Source organism: Anomaloglossus baeobatrachus, chromosome 7, assembly GCF_048569485.1.
Source record: "Anomaloglossus baeobatrachus isolate aAnoBae1 chromosome 7, aAnoBae1.hap1, whole genome shotgun sequence".
Taxonomy (NCBI): domain Eukaryota; kingdom Metazoa; phylum Chordata; class Amphibia; order Anura; family Aromobatidae; genus Anomaloglossus; species Anomaloglossus baeobatrachus.
This window is the reverse complement of record NC_134359.1, coordinates 192,561,676-192,576,201: the sequence shown is the minus strand read 5'-3', so window position 1 is coordinate 192,576,201 and position 14,526 is coordinate 192,561,676. Positions and strand designations below refer to the sequence as shown.

Genomic DNA, 14,526 nt, shown 5'->3' with positions numbered 1-14,526 from the left:
AAGCAGGTAAAAAGCAGGTAAAAAGCAACGTGCGGACATAGCCTCATAGCTTTAGCGACACATTAAGCATGTTTGAAAAAATGCACTATTCAGTTTGCCTCACTTATGATGGACTGCTAATTTATATTTTGATCCTTATTTATTTTTATATGTAAAAGTCACCGGCACTAAAATAAATAAATAAATTAAAAAAATCACTTTTATTTAACATGAAATTCCGCAATGCAATGTCCTTCATCTCATTTGTCATACTATCAAAGTATAAGAAAAATCTTTAAATAATATAATAAGAAAAAAACTTTTTACAAAACTCCCATGAAAAAAATGAATTAGCAAATCTTCATTTCCTGGAAGTGACATTGCTCCCTTCCAAGCCAATGCCTATAAATGCAGCGCACATGACCCCATTATGATTCTGAAAAATTAAAATAAAATATATTTATATATTTAAATTCTTCTGGATAACATGTAGAGAGAGGATCCCTGAAAAACCTTGACTGCTCTTTTTATAACTTGCTCTTGTGGGCCATTGTTTTATTCTGTCCATTGCCAAGATTTTAAATTATAGTCTCCAGAAGACAGTGTTTCTTTTTGACTCAACATTTGAAATAGAAAAATATAAAAGGACTTATTAGAGCACTAAAATGAAATACAATGTATCTCTAAATACAGGGTGGTTAGAAAAGATTCATCTGGTTTTGCATTCATATTACTGCAAAGATATACTGTAAATTTCACCTGTTTGTAATAATAATGTATGGAAAGGTCACATCTCAGAGTTTGTATCTTGTATGTGCAAACTTGCCTGAGACTCCCAAAGTGGCAGGGCAGCATCTGATCCCAAAATGGCGACTATGCAAGAGAAAGTCTTTTTGTTTTTAAAACATGAGAAGTCTAACTCAATTGTTAATGTTAGACATGTTAAGCATTCCAAAAGAAAATATAAAAGTGACCTACCTGGTCACCAGAGCATTCTATGTTGGTATCAACAATTAAGTAAACAAAATGCTTGAGTAAACATAAAAGCCCAGAACGACCAAGTGTCACAGGCAAAGCAGTAGAAAGGGATGGAGAGACCTTTACATGTATCTCACAGAAATCAATATGTTGCACAAGTTGCACACTTGGCATTCCTCTGCCAATTGTTTGGAACATTCTTCCATAGTGACTGCGCTAGAAACAATATCGCATACAGGCTGCTCATAGTTGCACAAGCAACATGCGGCCTGGTGTGTTGAAAGAACGGCTCTTGGGGCACTTTTAAATGGCTGAACAACTATTTTCACCAAATCAATGTAATGTCAAGTAGTTAGTGTACCTGGAATAAAGACTAGAAGGGTTCGGCTATCATGTATTATGCTACTGTAAGGATGTGGATTTTTGCTGTCCGATTCCTTCCCTGAAGACACCAATAGCGTTGTTGTATTGTAATATGAATAGTGTACTGTATTTTGTAAACATGTGAATTATAATGTAATGTAGTAATGTAATATGTGGATTGTGATGTGATAAAATTTGTAATGTACAGCAGTTTTTCTAGGTAGCAACCAAACTATAGGGTAAGAAAAAGTTACATTTTGGGACTAGTCTACAATAGGCGGAGTTATAGGGATAGAGACGTTTTCTTCTAGAAACCTTGTAAAGATCCAGTGCATGTCACGGGTGTGTCATGCATGACAGACATCATGTAGTTTCCGGTTGCAGAAGGTTGTAGTGTTTGGCTACACAAGCTGCTCTCTGACTTTCCACTTTTCCCTGTTTGGGGTTTATCCCTCTCTCTTTACGACCCTGTGGACTTTGTCACCTTTTCACCTGTTAATCTCCAGCATGCTCCTTGGTGTATTTAAATACCCTCATTCCCCTTTACTCTGTGCTGGTAATAGGTCTAATACCCTTAACAAGTCTTCATTGCAAGTCATTGGCTTGTATTCATCTGGAGAAACTTTGTTATTATTGTAGTTCCTCTCCTTGAGTCATCTGGAAATGTTATTAGTTTACTTTCCCCCTGTTTGTGATCCCTGCGTCTTCTTTATAGCTTAGTGAGGTTGATCAAGTTCTCATCAAATCTGTTCCCTACCTAGGGCCTATTTCAGGGTCAGCTAGGGTCAGGTATTTAGCTTAGCATATAGGTGCAGAACTTATTTAGGGTGGCGAGGGAAGGTAGACGCCAGCTGTATATTGCTATATTTTTTAATACAACCCAATTAAAAGCTAAGTTTTAAATGTTACATGTTGCTATTTTCACAAAACTGAAATGGCCTGGAAGTTATGTGCCCGCTATCTTGTGTATAAAGTTTATTGTGGAAGAACCGTCAAGTAAAGTGTTGTTGTGAAGAATGAACTGATGGTCCCCTTGTGGAAACAAGTCAATTTTCTGTCTTCACCAGCCAACAGTAATGGCAACATGCAGCTTGCATGGGCATTGCGGCCATATCCTCACAAGTCCATCAACCAACAGCATCTCAGGACAACCGCCATGCGGAACGCCACTACCACGCACCATCATCCCTGGATTTGAACCAGTGTATTTTCTCCTTATGAAAACCTTTTCATGGCATTAGCCATGTTATTTCCAGACCAATCTTTGGCAACCGTGGAATCCAATACAAGAATGTGATCCATTCCTAAAAAGGATAGACCTTTATTCCAGCCTCCATTGTCATCTTGCTCTGCATAATGATAGCCTTTGAGAGTGTGAAGTCATTTGTAGACCTCGTCCCACAAACGCTAGAGACAGAGACTGAAAGAAAAGGGCTATCCTATTCCAACCATTGAAAGTGCTAACAGGGGGGCTTTAAACACTGATCAAACCAGATGTATCACCGATACAGATAATAAAAATGAAAAAGATAATGAACAAATGAAATATGAGTTGGCTTTCACCACGCAATTCAATAATAATGCCAAACAGATCCATTAAAAAGTATTGGGCTATTTTAAAGAGAGATCCTCATCTACAGAAAATTATAGATACAGCACCAAAGATTGTTTTTAATTTTAGCATAATAGTTCAATTCATTTTCAATAAAATGAGTATTAAAATATAAATTAATAATTACAGGTGGACCGAATTCTTAAACCGGGTGGATGCCTTGCTTTGTTTTGCTACTATCCACCAAGAGAAGTACACTACAAAGACCGATCAGAAAAGATGTCAAAGGTTATCTCTGAGGTTAGTATGGAAATATATATATATATATATATATATATATATATATACATATATATATATATATATATATATAAAAAAAAAAACTATATATATATATATATATATATACATATATGCATTTCAATATATTTCTTTAAAATAATTGTATTTTTAAAAGTTGTTAAATTACTTACAGGTGTATGCGGTTTTATGTTCACTGCTTTATAAATCCATAATATGATTCTCATTGCCTCTGACTTTATACTGCAGCATGCAAATTGCTTTTTTCATGAATTCTTCAGCATAAGAAGAAAAGTAATGTTATGTTCCTTCATACTTCTATTTTATAAAGCTTTTCTTCCCAAAAACAATGTTTTAGAGGAAAATACTGTACCTCATAGGAGCCACACAATGGAGCCAAAGCACCTTTGGCACTGCAATAATTGCACATGGGGACTTGATGTGCCACTGCACAGTATTGATTGACAAGAAAGTATAGAGCAACCTCTAGTCTAGACAGTAAACATGTATTGAGTGCCTATGTCCTTATACACAGGAAGAATAGATACAAATATGTTATAATATAGGGTAATAATATGATAATTGATATTTCAGCTTAGAGATAATACACATTGCAGTGAGCTTCAGGTTGCATTGCAACTAAGGAAAATAAAGTATCTTTAAAGCTTCTGAAATAGAGAGTTAAGCTTGCAAGTGGTTTGTTATAAGTCTGGTTTGGCTTAAAGGGAACCGGTCACCAGATTTTCCCATATAAATTAGGGCCACCTCCTATAAGCCTTCATTTACAGCATTCTCAATCCTATCTGAAGAGCAAAAAAGTACCATTTTATTATTCTCACCTATGGGGCGGTCTGGTCTGATGAGGATCAACGTTCTTGATCCGGTGCCTGCTCTATCCTTGTGATTGCTGTCCTCCTTCCCTTTGTCGTGTGGATGATGCATCCTACATCATTCACAAAGTGTCTTACAATGCACTCCTGTGCATGCCAGATATTATCCAGCACACAGGAAAACTGCAGATGGTGAAGTCACAGCATAGGCATAATCTGTAAGGTTCTGCTGCAGAAGTGAAATAAAACTTAGAGTGATTCACAACAACCAACCTTTTCCCTCCACATTAGTGATGAGGGAACACTAAAATGCTCGCTTGCTTATTACTCGAATCGTGCAGGACAGACGCTTGGATGGGCTCGACTCGAGTATAATGTAAGTTAATGGGAAACACGAGCATTATTCCAGCAGACCCTCCCATAAGTTCAGGGGGAAGTGGGCAGAAAAATTATTTTAATAGATGTAAAAATCAGCTTTAAGTTTTCATAAAACTCATGAAAACCACTGCAAGAAAATGCAACAAAAATTCAACGAGTGAACATATCTTTAACAGCTGGGCCATCTTTCACAGTATTTCATCGTATTTATTTATTATTATCATTGATGGTTCTTGTGAATGTGCAATGATGGGTGCAGGGCAGGAGGCATCCATGCCTGTGTACTGGACAGGGTATTGGCAAGCATGTATCACAGGGGAAGAGGCAGTGCTGTCACCCGCAGACACTGATCGTGGACCCAGCTATTTGGCCCACCTAGTTGGGTGCTTTGATGATATGTGCCTGAGCATGCTGGTGGTGGTCAGGCTGGTTGCAATTGATTGAATTATGTTTTATAGTCTGTACTTTAAAACAGTGCCAGACTAGGGAACACCTAACTTTTGGCTTGGCAAAAGGGCATGGATGTGTGCTATGAGGAACAGTATAATGCCTACTCCCTTTTGCATCCCCACTTAACATGACTTGTTGACAACTGTGTGTCATCATCATCCACCTCTTGAGACAATAATTGCTGTTTCCCATCATCATCTTCTTTTGACTGAAGCTACTCAAATATATTTGGGCACCACTGCACAAGATCTCCTCATGTCTCTCTTGAAACAGGCACGATGGCAAAATCAATATATGTAAATGTAAAGAGCTCCTTTATGTGTCCCTAAGTGGGATCACTCATCTCTTGGGACTCGCCATGGTGGGAGGAAGGAGAATTAGAGTGAAGACTATGTGGTCCCAGACCCTTGGCTAGTGAGACTGGATCGTGTGGAAGATACTGTATGTTGGTGCTGGGAAACAGACTGAAAGCATTATCTGCCATCCAGCCCACAACCTGTTTGCGCTATTCTGACTTTAATAGTGGTGTCCCACGCCCCCCTGCAAAGTGGGAGAGGATGCTAAGTCTAGATGAGTGTGTTTGTTGTGCTCCCGAAGCAGGCACAGTTTGCTCTGCACTATGGCCCCAGCCTGTGCGCTCACCATCATTAGTGGGACATCAACTTCCCTCATGCTTTGGGAATTTTAAATTAGGTATGCAGCTATGAGCAGTATTGATAGGGACTAGAATACAAAAAATGTAGGTCTGAAACAATTACCATATTTTTTGGACTATAAGACACACTTTTGCTCCCAAAAACTTGGGAGGAAAGTGAGGGGTGCGTCTTATAATCTGAATCTAGCTTACTGGGAGGTGTGGAGAGGGGTCACAGGAAGCCAGCGGAATGCTGCGGCGGCTCTGCAGGGGCCACGGTGGCTGTGCAGGTGCTGTGGCGGTTATGCAGGTGCTGTGGTGGCTGTGCGGGATCTGCGGCGGCTGTGCAGGGTCTGCGGCGTCTGGTGCTGTTACGGCTGGCCAGGGTCTGGGGAGGCTGTGCGGAGTCTGCGGTGGCAGCTGTACGGGATCTGTAGCGGCAGCTGTGCGGTGTCTGTGGCCGCTGGTGCTGGAGCAGCTATGCAGGGTCTGCGGAGGCTGGTGCTGTGTCTGCGGCAGCTGGTGCTGCAGGGGCTAGTGCTAGGGCTGCAGGGCGGTTGTGAGGACTTCAAATTATTCCTCCCGGAGTCGGCGCGTGCGTAGATGGAGTTCTCGGCTCAAGCTCTCATCTGCGCTTGCTCCGCTTCGAGCCCATTGATCTGCCAGAAGCTGACTTAAGGAAAATAGCACCCGAAGGTGATGCTTGTGCAGATGAGATCTCGGCTTGCCATTGAGCTGAGAGCTCAATCTTCACTGACTCAGTGCGCCACTTCTTTGAAGCCCGCACTGCCCACAGCCCCAGCACAGCTACCCCAGCACCGACACAGCTGCCCGAGCTGGAGCCTTAATATAGCTGCCTCCAGCCTCTGCAGCCGCCCCAGCATGGCCAACAGTTTCTGGGACACCCACCGCCCCTGCCTCCTGTGATTCCGCTCCACCACAGCTGCTGCCCTCTCCAGTAAGACACCACCGGATTATAAAACAGACCCTATTTTGCTCTGAATTTGGGGTGTGTCTGATAATCCGCTGCATCTTATAAACCGAGAAATAAGGTATTTGTTTGGGAATTTTTAAGTGTATATGTGTCAATGACTAAATATCAATCTTTTCATAAAAAAAATAAATAAAAGTACTTTTGTCTTTAAATATGTCATAATTAACCTGTGACTAACAAAGTACACCATTTCACAGGTTTTTTAAGTGCAATGGTTTTAGCTGCAGGTTAACAAATCTAACTTATAATTTTTTTATTTAGGTGGACAATCTTCTGAGCAAGTATCAACATGAGAAAATGAAGCTTGTCAGGACAGGTTACAAGGAAATTTTTGAGGTCATTCCATATACAAATAAACTAAGGTTTTTAAGTTCTTATTATTTTCATAAGTATTAGAGTATTTATAAAGGGTTTTCCAGAATGGGAAGATTGCTGAACTGTGAGAGTGTGCAATGCACTCACTGTCATGATTAGCCTGTGTGAGTGGACAGCCACATGTCCGCAAGTTTGCAATTTGCAAGGTTGCAGTTACTTGCCAACTAAACTCTCCCGCACTTCTCTTAAAGGGTTATGCCCATCTTCAAAATCCTATCTCAATATTTAGTAGCTGTAATAATAATAATAATAATGATATTAGCAAATACTTCCAATTAGAAATTTAGTATAATTCTCCAGATTCACTACATCACTTACTTCATGTTCAGGGCATTACAGGACCTTAGGTATCCATGGTTATGACCACGGACATCTAACTCATTAACTGTGACTATATGCGTCGTTGCAACCATGGATATCTAAGGTCCTGCAATGCCCTGAGCATGAGGTAAGCAACATAGTGAATCAGCAGAAGTATACTACATTTGTAAACTGAGGTATTTGCTCTTATTATTATTATTATTATTATTAATATTATTATACGTACTACATATTGGGCTAGAATCTTGGAGATGGGAACAACCTTTTGTTTGTTTTAATGTTTTGTTTATTGAAGCAAAAAATAAAAATACATGTTCAACAGAAATCACAGTCTTAATCAATATTAATGCAACTGTATTCTAATCTTCCCATCACATTGTTAATACTCAGATTCCTTGTGTATTATCTGAGCTCATCCAGATGATAAAATTAGCCTTCCGGCTTTTGGGAAAGACCGCTCCAGATTGTCAGCCTGGATTCTGTATTAACCTGGAATAATTTTTAACAGTAAATATCATAAGAATTCGGTATAAGGGGGGGGAAGCAAGAATCTAGAAGAACAAAGTTATATCCCTTGGAACTCCATTAAGGGATTGGAGGTAGTAGGTTCAAGAGGCGAAAAGGAAGGGAAAGAGAAAGGAAAGAAAGGAGAGAGGGGAAAAAATTGGTCCTAGGTCCATTCCTCTCGCGGCTGGTAAATTCTGACTTCTGTCCTTCATCTCAATGGGGGGAGGAGGGTGTGTAGGGTGACTCACATGTCTCTATGTTGTCGTCTGAGATGTAACTACTGAAAATTGGGGCTTTGCCTTATAGGTCTTACCAGGCCTTCCAAACCTGGTGGAAAGAGAGCACATTCTGACGTGAAAGGGCTGAAAGTTCTTCTACGTGATATAATTGGTCTAACTTCAGCAAAAGCTGCGTAAGGGTGGGAATTTTCGTTGTGCGCCACATTTGGGCAATGAGAAGCTTACAAGCTGAGCCTACAAATAGCGCTAGCTTCGAGGTGGCTTTGTCTTTAGGCCACAATGGGAAGTTCAGAAGCATTTGTCTAGGGTCCAAGACCCCTTTTTTGCCTGTGAGGTCGTATATTAACTTTGATGCCATCCGCCAGAAGGTCTGGATAATCGGACACTCCCACCACACATGTAAATATGTTCCCATGTCCCTCTCGCATCGCCAGCATTGGTCCGAGGTGGCAGAGCTCCACGTACTAGACGAGGTAGGGACAATGTACCATCTCGTAATCACTTTAAAAGAATTCTCCTGAACTCTCACACAACACGACGGGCCGTGTGAAGCATTATAAATTTGGTTCGTCTGAAGATCGGTAAATGTGGTTTTCAGGTCCCTTTCCCATCTTAGTATATATGCTCTCTTCACCACCAGTTTTTTGGTAAGCAGGGTATGGTACAGATTAGAAAGAACTTTCCTGGGTGCCCGGGTTTGCATGCAGAAAGATTCAAACGTAGTTAAAGGTCTATCGAGATGGGCGTGGGATAATAGAGGGTGTATCACATGTTTTAATTTTGTATGATGTAGGAATGTGAGCCTAGCGAGGAGAAGGTTCACCTCCATCTCCTGTTTGGATATCAAAGAGCCATCCACCAAAAGATCAGCCAGCGGAACCTTCACCTTGGTCAAGAATGTGGCCTTCGTGGACGCAGGTTGATTGACATCAGCGTCTAATATGTCTGCAACTTGGGTTAGAGGGGAAAGAGGTGGGGCCAGTAGCTCTCTATTTTCCTTCCATTTATGCATGAGGGTTCTCGTTAGCTCATTCGTAATGGTTCTTTTATCTTTCTGGTTAGTAGGGGAGAGTAACATAGCCCGTAGCGGGGCGGGGGCTAAGTATTCTTCCAATGATATCCATAATTTACTCGATGGGCGTCTGATCCAGTCTACTGTTCTGGAGAGGACTGCGGCTTGGTAATATAACGACACATTAGGTAAGCCCATGCCCCCCTTGTCCTTTGGCAAGTTCAATGTTTGAAAATTGATTCTTGGTTTATGTTTATTCCAGGCGTAATTGGAGATTAAAGAGTTGCATTGAGAAAGAAAAGCTGTGGGGATTAGTATGGGTAACATTTGAAAGAGGTAGATAAACTTTGGGAGTATTACGCTCTTAATTAAGTTTTTTCGGCCCATCCACGAAAGGAAAGGGGCCTTCCACGAGGCTAAGTGTGCGGTAAGATTAGGAAGAAGAGGTTTGTAGTTGAGATCAAACAAGGACTTGAAGGTTTTCCCTAATTTAACGCCTAGGTATGTTATGTGGCTAGTTGGCCATCGAAAGGGAAACGCGTTTTGGAGAGACTTTATAAGTTTACTGGCGATATTGATGCTTAATGCTTCTGATTTAGATAGGTTAATTTTGAAGTTAGACCAGTGGCCGTATTCCTCTAGTACTTTCATGAAGGCAGGGAAGCCCCTTTCCGGCCTGGACATTACCACCAACAAATCGTCGGCAAAAGCGGCAGAATTGTGGTGAACACCCTGCAGGCTATACCCCTCAATCTCTCGATCTTGCTGGATGGAGGCCTGCAATGGCTCCATGGCCAGAACAAAGAGTAGGGGGGATAAGGGGCATCCCTGCCTTGTGCCATTTTTAATGTCTAGGGGGTCGGTGAGAGTATTATTTATCTTAATCCTGGCCGTGGGAGAAGTGTACATCTGCAGAATTACTCGCAGGATATCTGGAGGGAAATTGAAGGCCTCTAGTGTCCCCTGCAAAAAGGTCCAGTCCACCCTATCAAACGCTTTCTCAGCGTCCGTTCCCAGTAGCACCAGAGGCAGCTTATGGGTCCTGGCATGTTGCATTAAGTTTATTACTCTTAACGCGTTATCCTTCCCCTCTCTACCCCTGATAAACCCCGTTTGCTCAGGGGAAATGATTTCTGGAAGGACATCCGCCACCCGGTTAGCAATTAAGCTAGCATAAATCTTTAGGTCCACATTCAGGAGTGAGATGGGCCTATAATTTCCACAACATTCCGGATCTTTCCCATCTTTGTGAATTAATGTGATATGTGCTTCCAGTGCTTGCTTGGGAATGGGATCGCCATGTAGTAAAGCGTTGCATGATGCTAAGAGATGTTCCCCCAGAATGTCAAAAAAATTTTTATAATAGATAATGGGAAGGCCATCTGGACCTGGAGCCTTCCCCACGGGACTCCTGGATAGGATGGACTGAATCTCCGCCCGAGAAAACGGTTTTCCCAAGGACGCCTGCTGCATTTTAGAAAGTTTCGGGAGGTTTAACTTGGCCAGGTAGTTTTGTATACCACATTTCCTCCTGTCCCTTTCCGTAGCCGACTCTTCTGGTCTAATTTGATATAAGTTTTTATAAAAACGCAGGAATTCGTCAGAGATTTGGGAATAGTCTTGTGTGCGATGACCCTGTGGGGTTTTAATGGCATGAATAAAAGTGCGGGCCTGTCTTTTTTTTATCAAGGACATCATCAGTTTAGAGGCTTTATCCCCATGAAGGAACATACGATTCCTCCAACCGAGAAAAAATTTAGCCGACTGTTTATTAAGCATATCCCTAAGTTCCACACGTTTCGCAGTCAGTTGTTCTAGTGTCTGTTGGGAGAGAGATTTTTTATGCTGGGCCTCTAGCGAGGCAATCTCAGTGTACAAATTCTGCAAGAACGATTTCCTCTTCTTGTTGAGATATGAGGAAATGGAGATCAATTCACCCCTGATGACCGTCTTATGCGCTTCCCACAACATTGGGGCCGCAATATCTTGTGTCTTGTTCTCTGCAAAATAATTACGGAGACAATCGGATATGCGTTTCTTATTTTCTTCCGAGGAGAGAATTGATTCATTCAATCTCCACGTACGATGAAGCCAGTACGGCCTCAGGAGTGAGAAGCTGACTGAGACATAAGCATGATCGGAGTAAGGGGATGATTGTATCTCTGAGTCCTTGACATTTGGAAGTAGCTGACGGGGTAGAAAAATGTAGTCTAGTCTGTGGTATGATTTATGAGGATTAGAGAAGAACGTAAAATCCTTAGTTGTGGGGTGTTGGTAACGCCATACGTCAATCAAAGAAAGGGCCATGAGAGAGCATTTAATCCGAGATAGGTCCCTTAAAGAGAGGTGACTCTTTTTTGCAGTGGAGTCCAGTTTAGGTTCCAAAGCCACATTAAAATCACCGCACAATATTGGAATACCTTCTGAAAAAATGCGAAATTTTTTGAGTGTGGATATCAACCAACGAATCTGTTTGACGTTTGGGGCATACACATTCCCTAGGGTTACCATAGAGCCGGCTAAAATACCCTTGACGAAAATGAACCGGCCCTCAGGGTCGATAGCGACATCTTGAGCTAGGAACGGTATATCTTTAGCCAGAGCTATGGAGACTCCTCTAGAACCTTTACGTGGGGACGGGGCATGGAACCAAGTGTTATAGTATGCTTTGTTAAAACTTGGGATTTTGCCTTCGCAAAAATGCGTTTCTTGGAAAAATAGTTTTTTTTTTAGGCTATGTAGAGTCTGTGACCTCTGTATGGGGGAATTTAACCCATGTGCATTAAGGCTTATCGCCGTAAATACCTTATGATGTGATGCCATGGTAGTATAGGCAGGAAGACAGTCTGTTCTTTTCCCACCGGGATGAGTGGACCGGACCTATGACCAAAAGAGGGGAGAAAGAAATAGAAAGAGCAAGGGGTAGAGGGAAGTTCAAAAGAGGACAGGGTATTAATATCAACATTTTCAACTATTTGCAATTCCAACAAGTAAAAGTGTGCATCAAGAGGGAGCAACAGGTGCAAAACCCCTGTAATAACTTCATGTTGTAACCAGCATTATCAGTTGTGAGCAACAACAGGCCCATTCAAAGGCCCCTTCAGGGGGGCTCGCCCTCCAAGTTCATTTGGAGTTTCTTCGCCGCTTTGCGTCTGGACCTGTGAGTCTTTGGGGTGAGACTATGCCATGGTGCCGGGTCCGGAAGCATCTGAAGTGTGGAAGCCGATCTATGGATTTCCAGCTCCGGGTATTTCTCCAGCGTGATCCCCAAATCTTCACAAATCCGCCTTATCTCCGCCGAAGTTTTGGCTTGGTAGTGTTTTCCATTAGCAGTTATAGCAATGCCAAATGGATATAACCAGCGGTACGGAAACTGGTGTTGGCGTAGCACTGTTGTGAAGGGTTGTAGCAATCTTCGTTTGGTCAGAGTGGTAGAAGCAAGGTCCTGGAAAATCAAAATTTTTGAGCCTTCATGGCTGATAGACTCCGCTTCTCTGGCTCTTTTGAGAATAAGTTCCTTAATTCTGTAGTCCATGAAGCGGCAAATGACATCCCTTGGTGGTTCCCCTAATTTGGGTCGGGGTCTCAGAGATCTGGGGGCTCGTGTCAGCTCCATTATCGGAGCAGGGTCAGAGTCCACCAGGTCAGAGAAAATGCCCTGTAGGGTCGGTATCAAAGCTTCATTTGCTACCGATTCTGGAAGTCCCTTTATTCTGAGATTGTTTCGCCTTTCTCTGTTTTCATGGTCTTCCAGAATAGCATGGATTTGATTGATATTGTCCTCCTGCTGGCGAAGGCAGGAGATGACAGTGTTGGACGTGGAGGTTATTGTTGCTTGGGCTGCTTCCAGTGTTTCCACTCTGTGTTCAATTTGGCCAATTTCTTGCTTAATATCTGACAGTTCCCTTGCCACCGGTTCCAGCGCATTTTTGAGGATCCGTTTTATGAAGGATCTTGAAATGTGGAGACTTTTGCTATTTTCAACACCTTCAGTGTCACTGTCATCGTCATCCATATCTTGCATATCATTAGTGGACATGCTTTGGGGGCTGTCTGTTTTAGCATCAGCTGCATGCAGGTGCTTTTTGAGAAACTTATCCACATCAGCCTGGGTGGTGGACTTAACTGGCCTGGGCAGAGAACTGGCACGTGCGTTGCCGATTTTGACCATGTTGACATCAGACATACGTGGTTTTATGCTTAAATGAGTGGATGGTAGGGGTTAGGCCACTCCGCTCCCTCCAGGTAGCACAGACCTTAGTACATTACACTCCCTCTAAGAGGGGTAGGGAGGCAAGAGAGAAATGTCTCTATGCTTGAGGTATTTCAATAAAGCCTCTCTCTAAATCATCTCCATCTCTGGGCCGCTCTTGCTGCCTTGGTGTTTGCGATAAGGTATGGAGCTGTGTCCAGAGAAGGTTTTCCTGCCGCTGGCCGGATTGCTATGCAGTGTGGTGTGGGTCCCAAACCCGAGCCAACAGGGCACCCTATAGTATGAAGGTGCACAGCGCTGCTCCCCACAGCTCCCTCTGATTCTGGGTACCTTGAGAGGGGATCCCCCCGGACCGAGTCCGCTCACCTTCCACCTGGCAAGGTCCCTGTATAGGGGGGGCTTTATCTGGCGTCTTCCCCTCAGCACTGGTCCCTAATCCCCCTGTGACTCCACGCTCAGGAACAATGGCGGCCGCTGAGCCGCACAGGGGGGGCAATGAAGGGAGCGCCTGGGTGCCGGGTGCCTGCAGCTGGGCCCGACCGGCGCGATCGTCACAACAGGCCGGATCTGGGGCTTCGGAGTGGGGGAGGAGCAGACGCACAGCCGGGCGCCGGAGGATGTCTCGCTCACCGTCGGGTTCTCGCTCAGGTGCCGCAGGCCTCTCCCGAAGTGCCGCTCCCAGCCGCCGCGAGATCTCGCGCCGCGTCCCAGGAGCTCCACGCGGCCTTTCCAGTAACCGCGTGGCTCGCCGATCTCGCGCCACAGGCCCTCCGACCGGCCAGCTGGTGAGTACCAGGCCTCTTCACCTCCACCGGCTTGCTCCAGCAGCCCGCGCGGTCTCAGCTCCGTCCACCCACCTCAGAGTCGGGCGGATGGGGATCCAAAATGGCGGCGGTAGCACCCCGGAACGTCAGACCAGCCCGGGCCAGAGAGAGAGAAGGTGGGGGTCTTCAATCCGTCAGGTAACGCTCTGTACCTTCTGAGCTCCCTGGTGGGCTCTGTCGGGCTCTGTCTCTCCTCCTGTGAGTGCCTTCTTGGGCCGCGCTTCTCTGGCCCTGTCACCTCCAATGCCCTGCCAGGCCGCAGCTATGGCCGAGTCCTAGGATGCGCTCCTATGGTTGCAGCCGGACAATGAGGGTCCCTCCTGTCTTGTTGCGTTCTGGGGACCAGGATGGGAGAGTCAGATGGGTGTATTGCCCACTGGGGAGCAGGATGCCTGTGGATGAATCAGGAGCTCCCGTTTCCACATCTGCCCCTGACAGCGGCCATTTTGGACTCCGGGAACAACCTTTTAATGTTCAATTGATACTTTTTTGTTTTTTCCACTTTCTCTGAAATAATTGTTGCGGGCGGAGAAGGGGACGCTGTGCTCTCCTACTGCTCGGGTCCGGCTGCCGCTGC

The 14,526-nt window shown here is 43.9% G+C and overlaps 1 protein-coding gene across 1 annotated transcript in view; it reads left to right on the top strand.

Annotated features, from left to right (window-relative positions):
• LOC142246655 (uncharacterized) overlaps positions 1-14,526 on the top strand; it is a 94,680-nt gene that overhangs the window by 54,795 nt on the left and 25,359 nt on the right. Inside the window, exons 5-6 of the mRNA XM_075319721.1 lie at positions 3,062-3,172; positions 6,720-6,820. Of these exons, the coding sequence (XP_075175836.1) occupies positions 3,062-3,172; positions 6,720-6,820 (212 nt within the window). The remainder of the gene's footprint in view (positions 1-3,061; positions 3,173-6,719; positions 6,821-14,526) is intronic.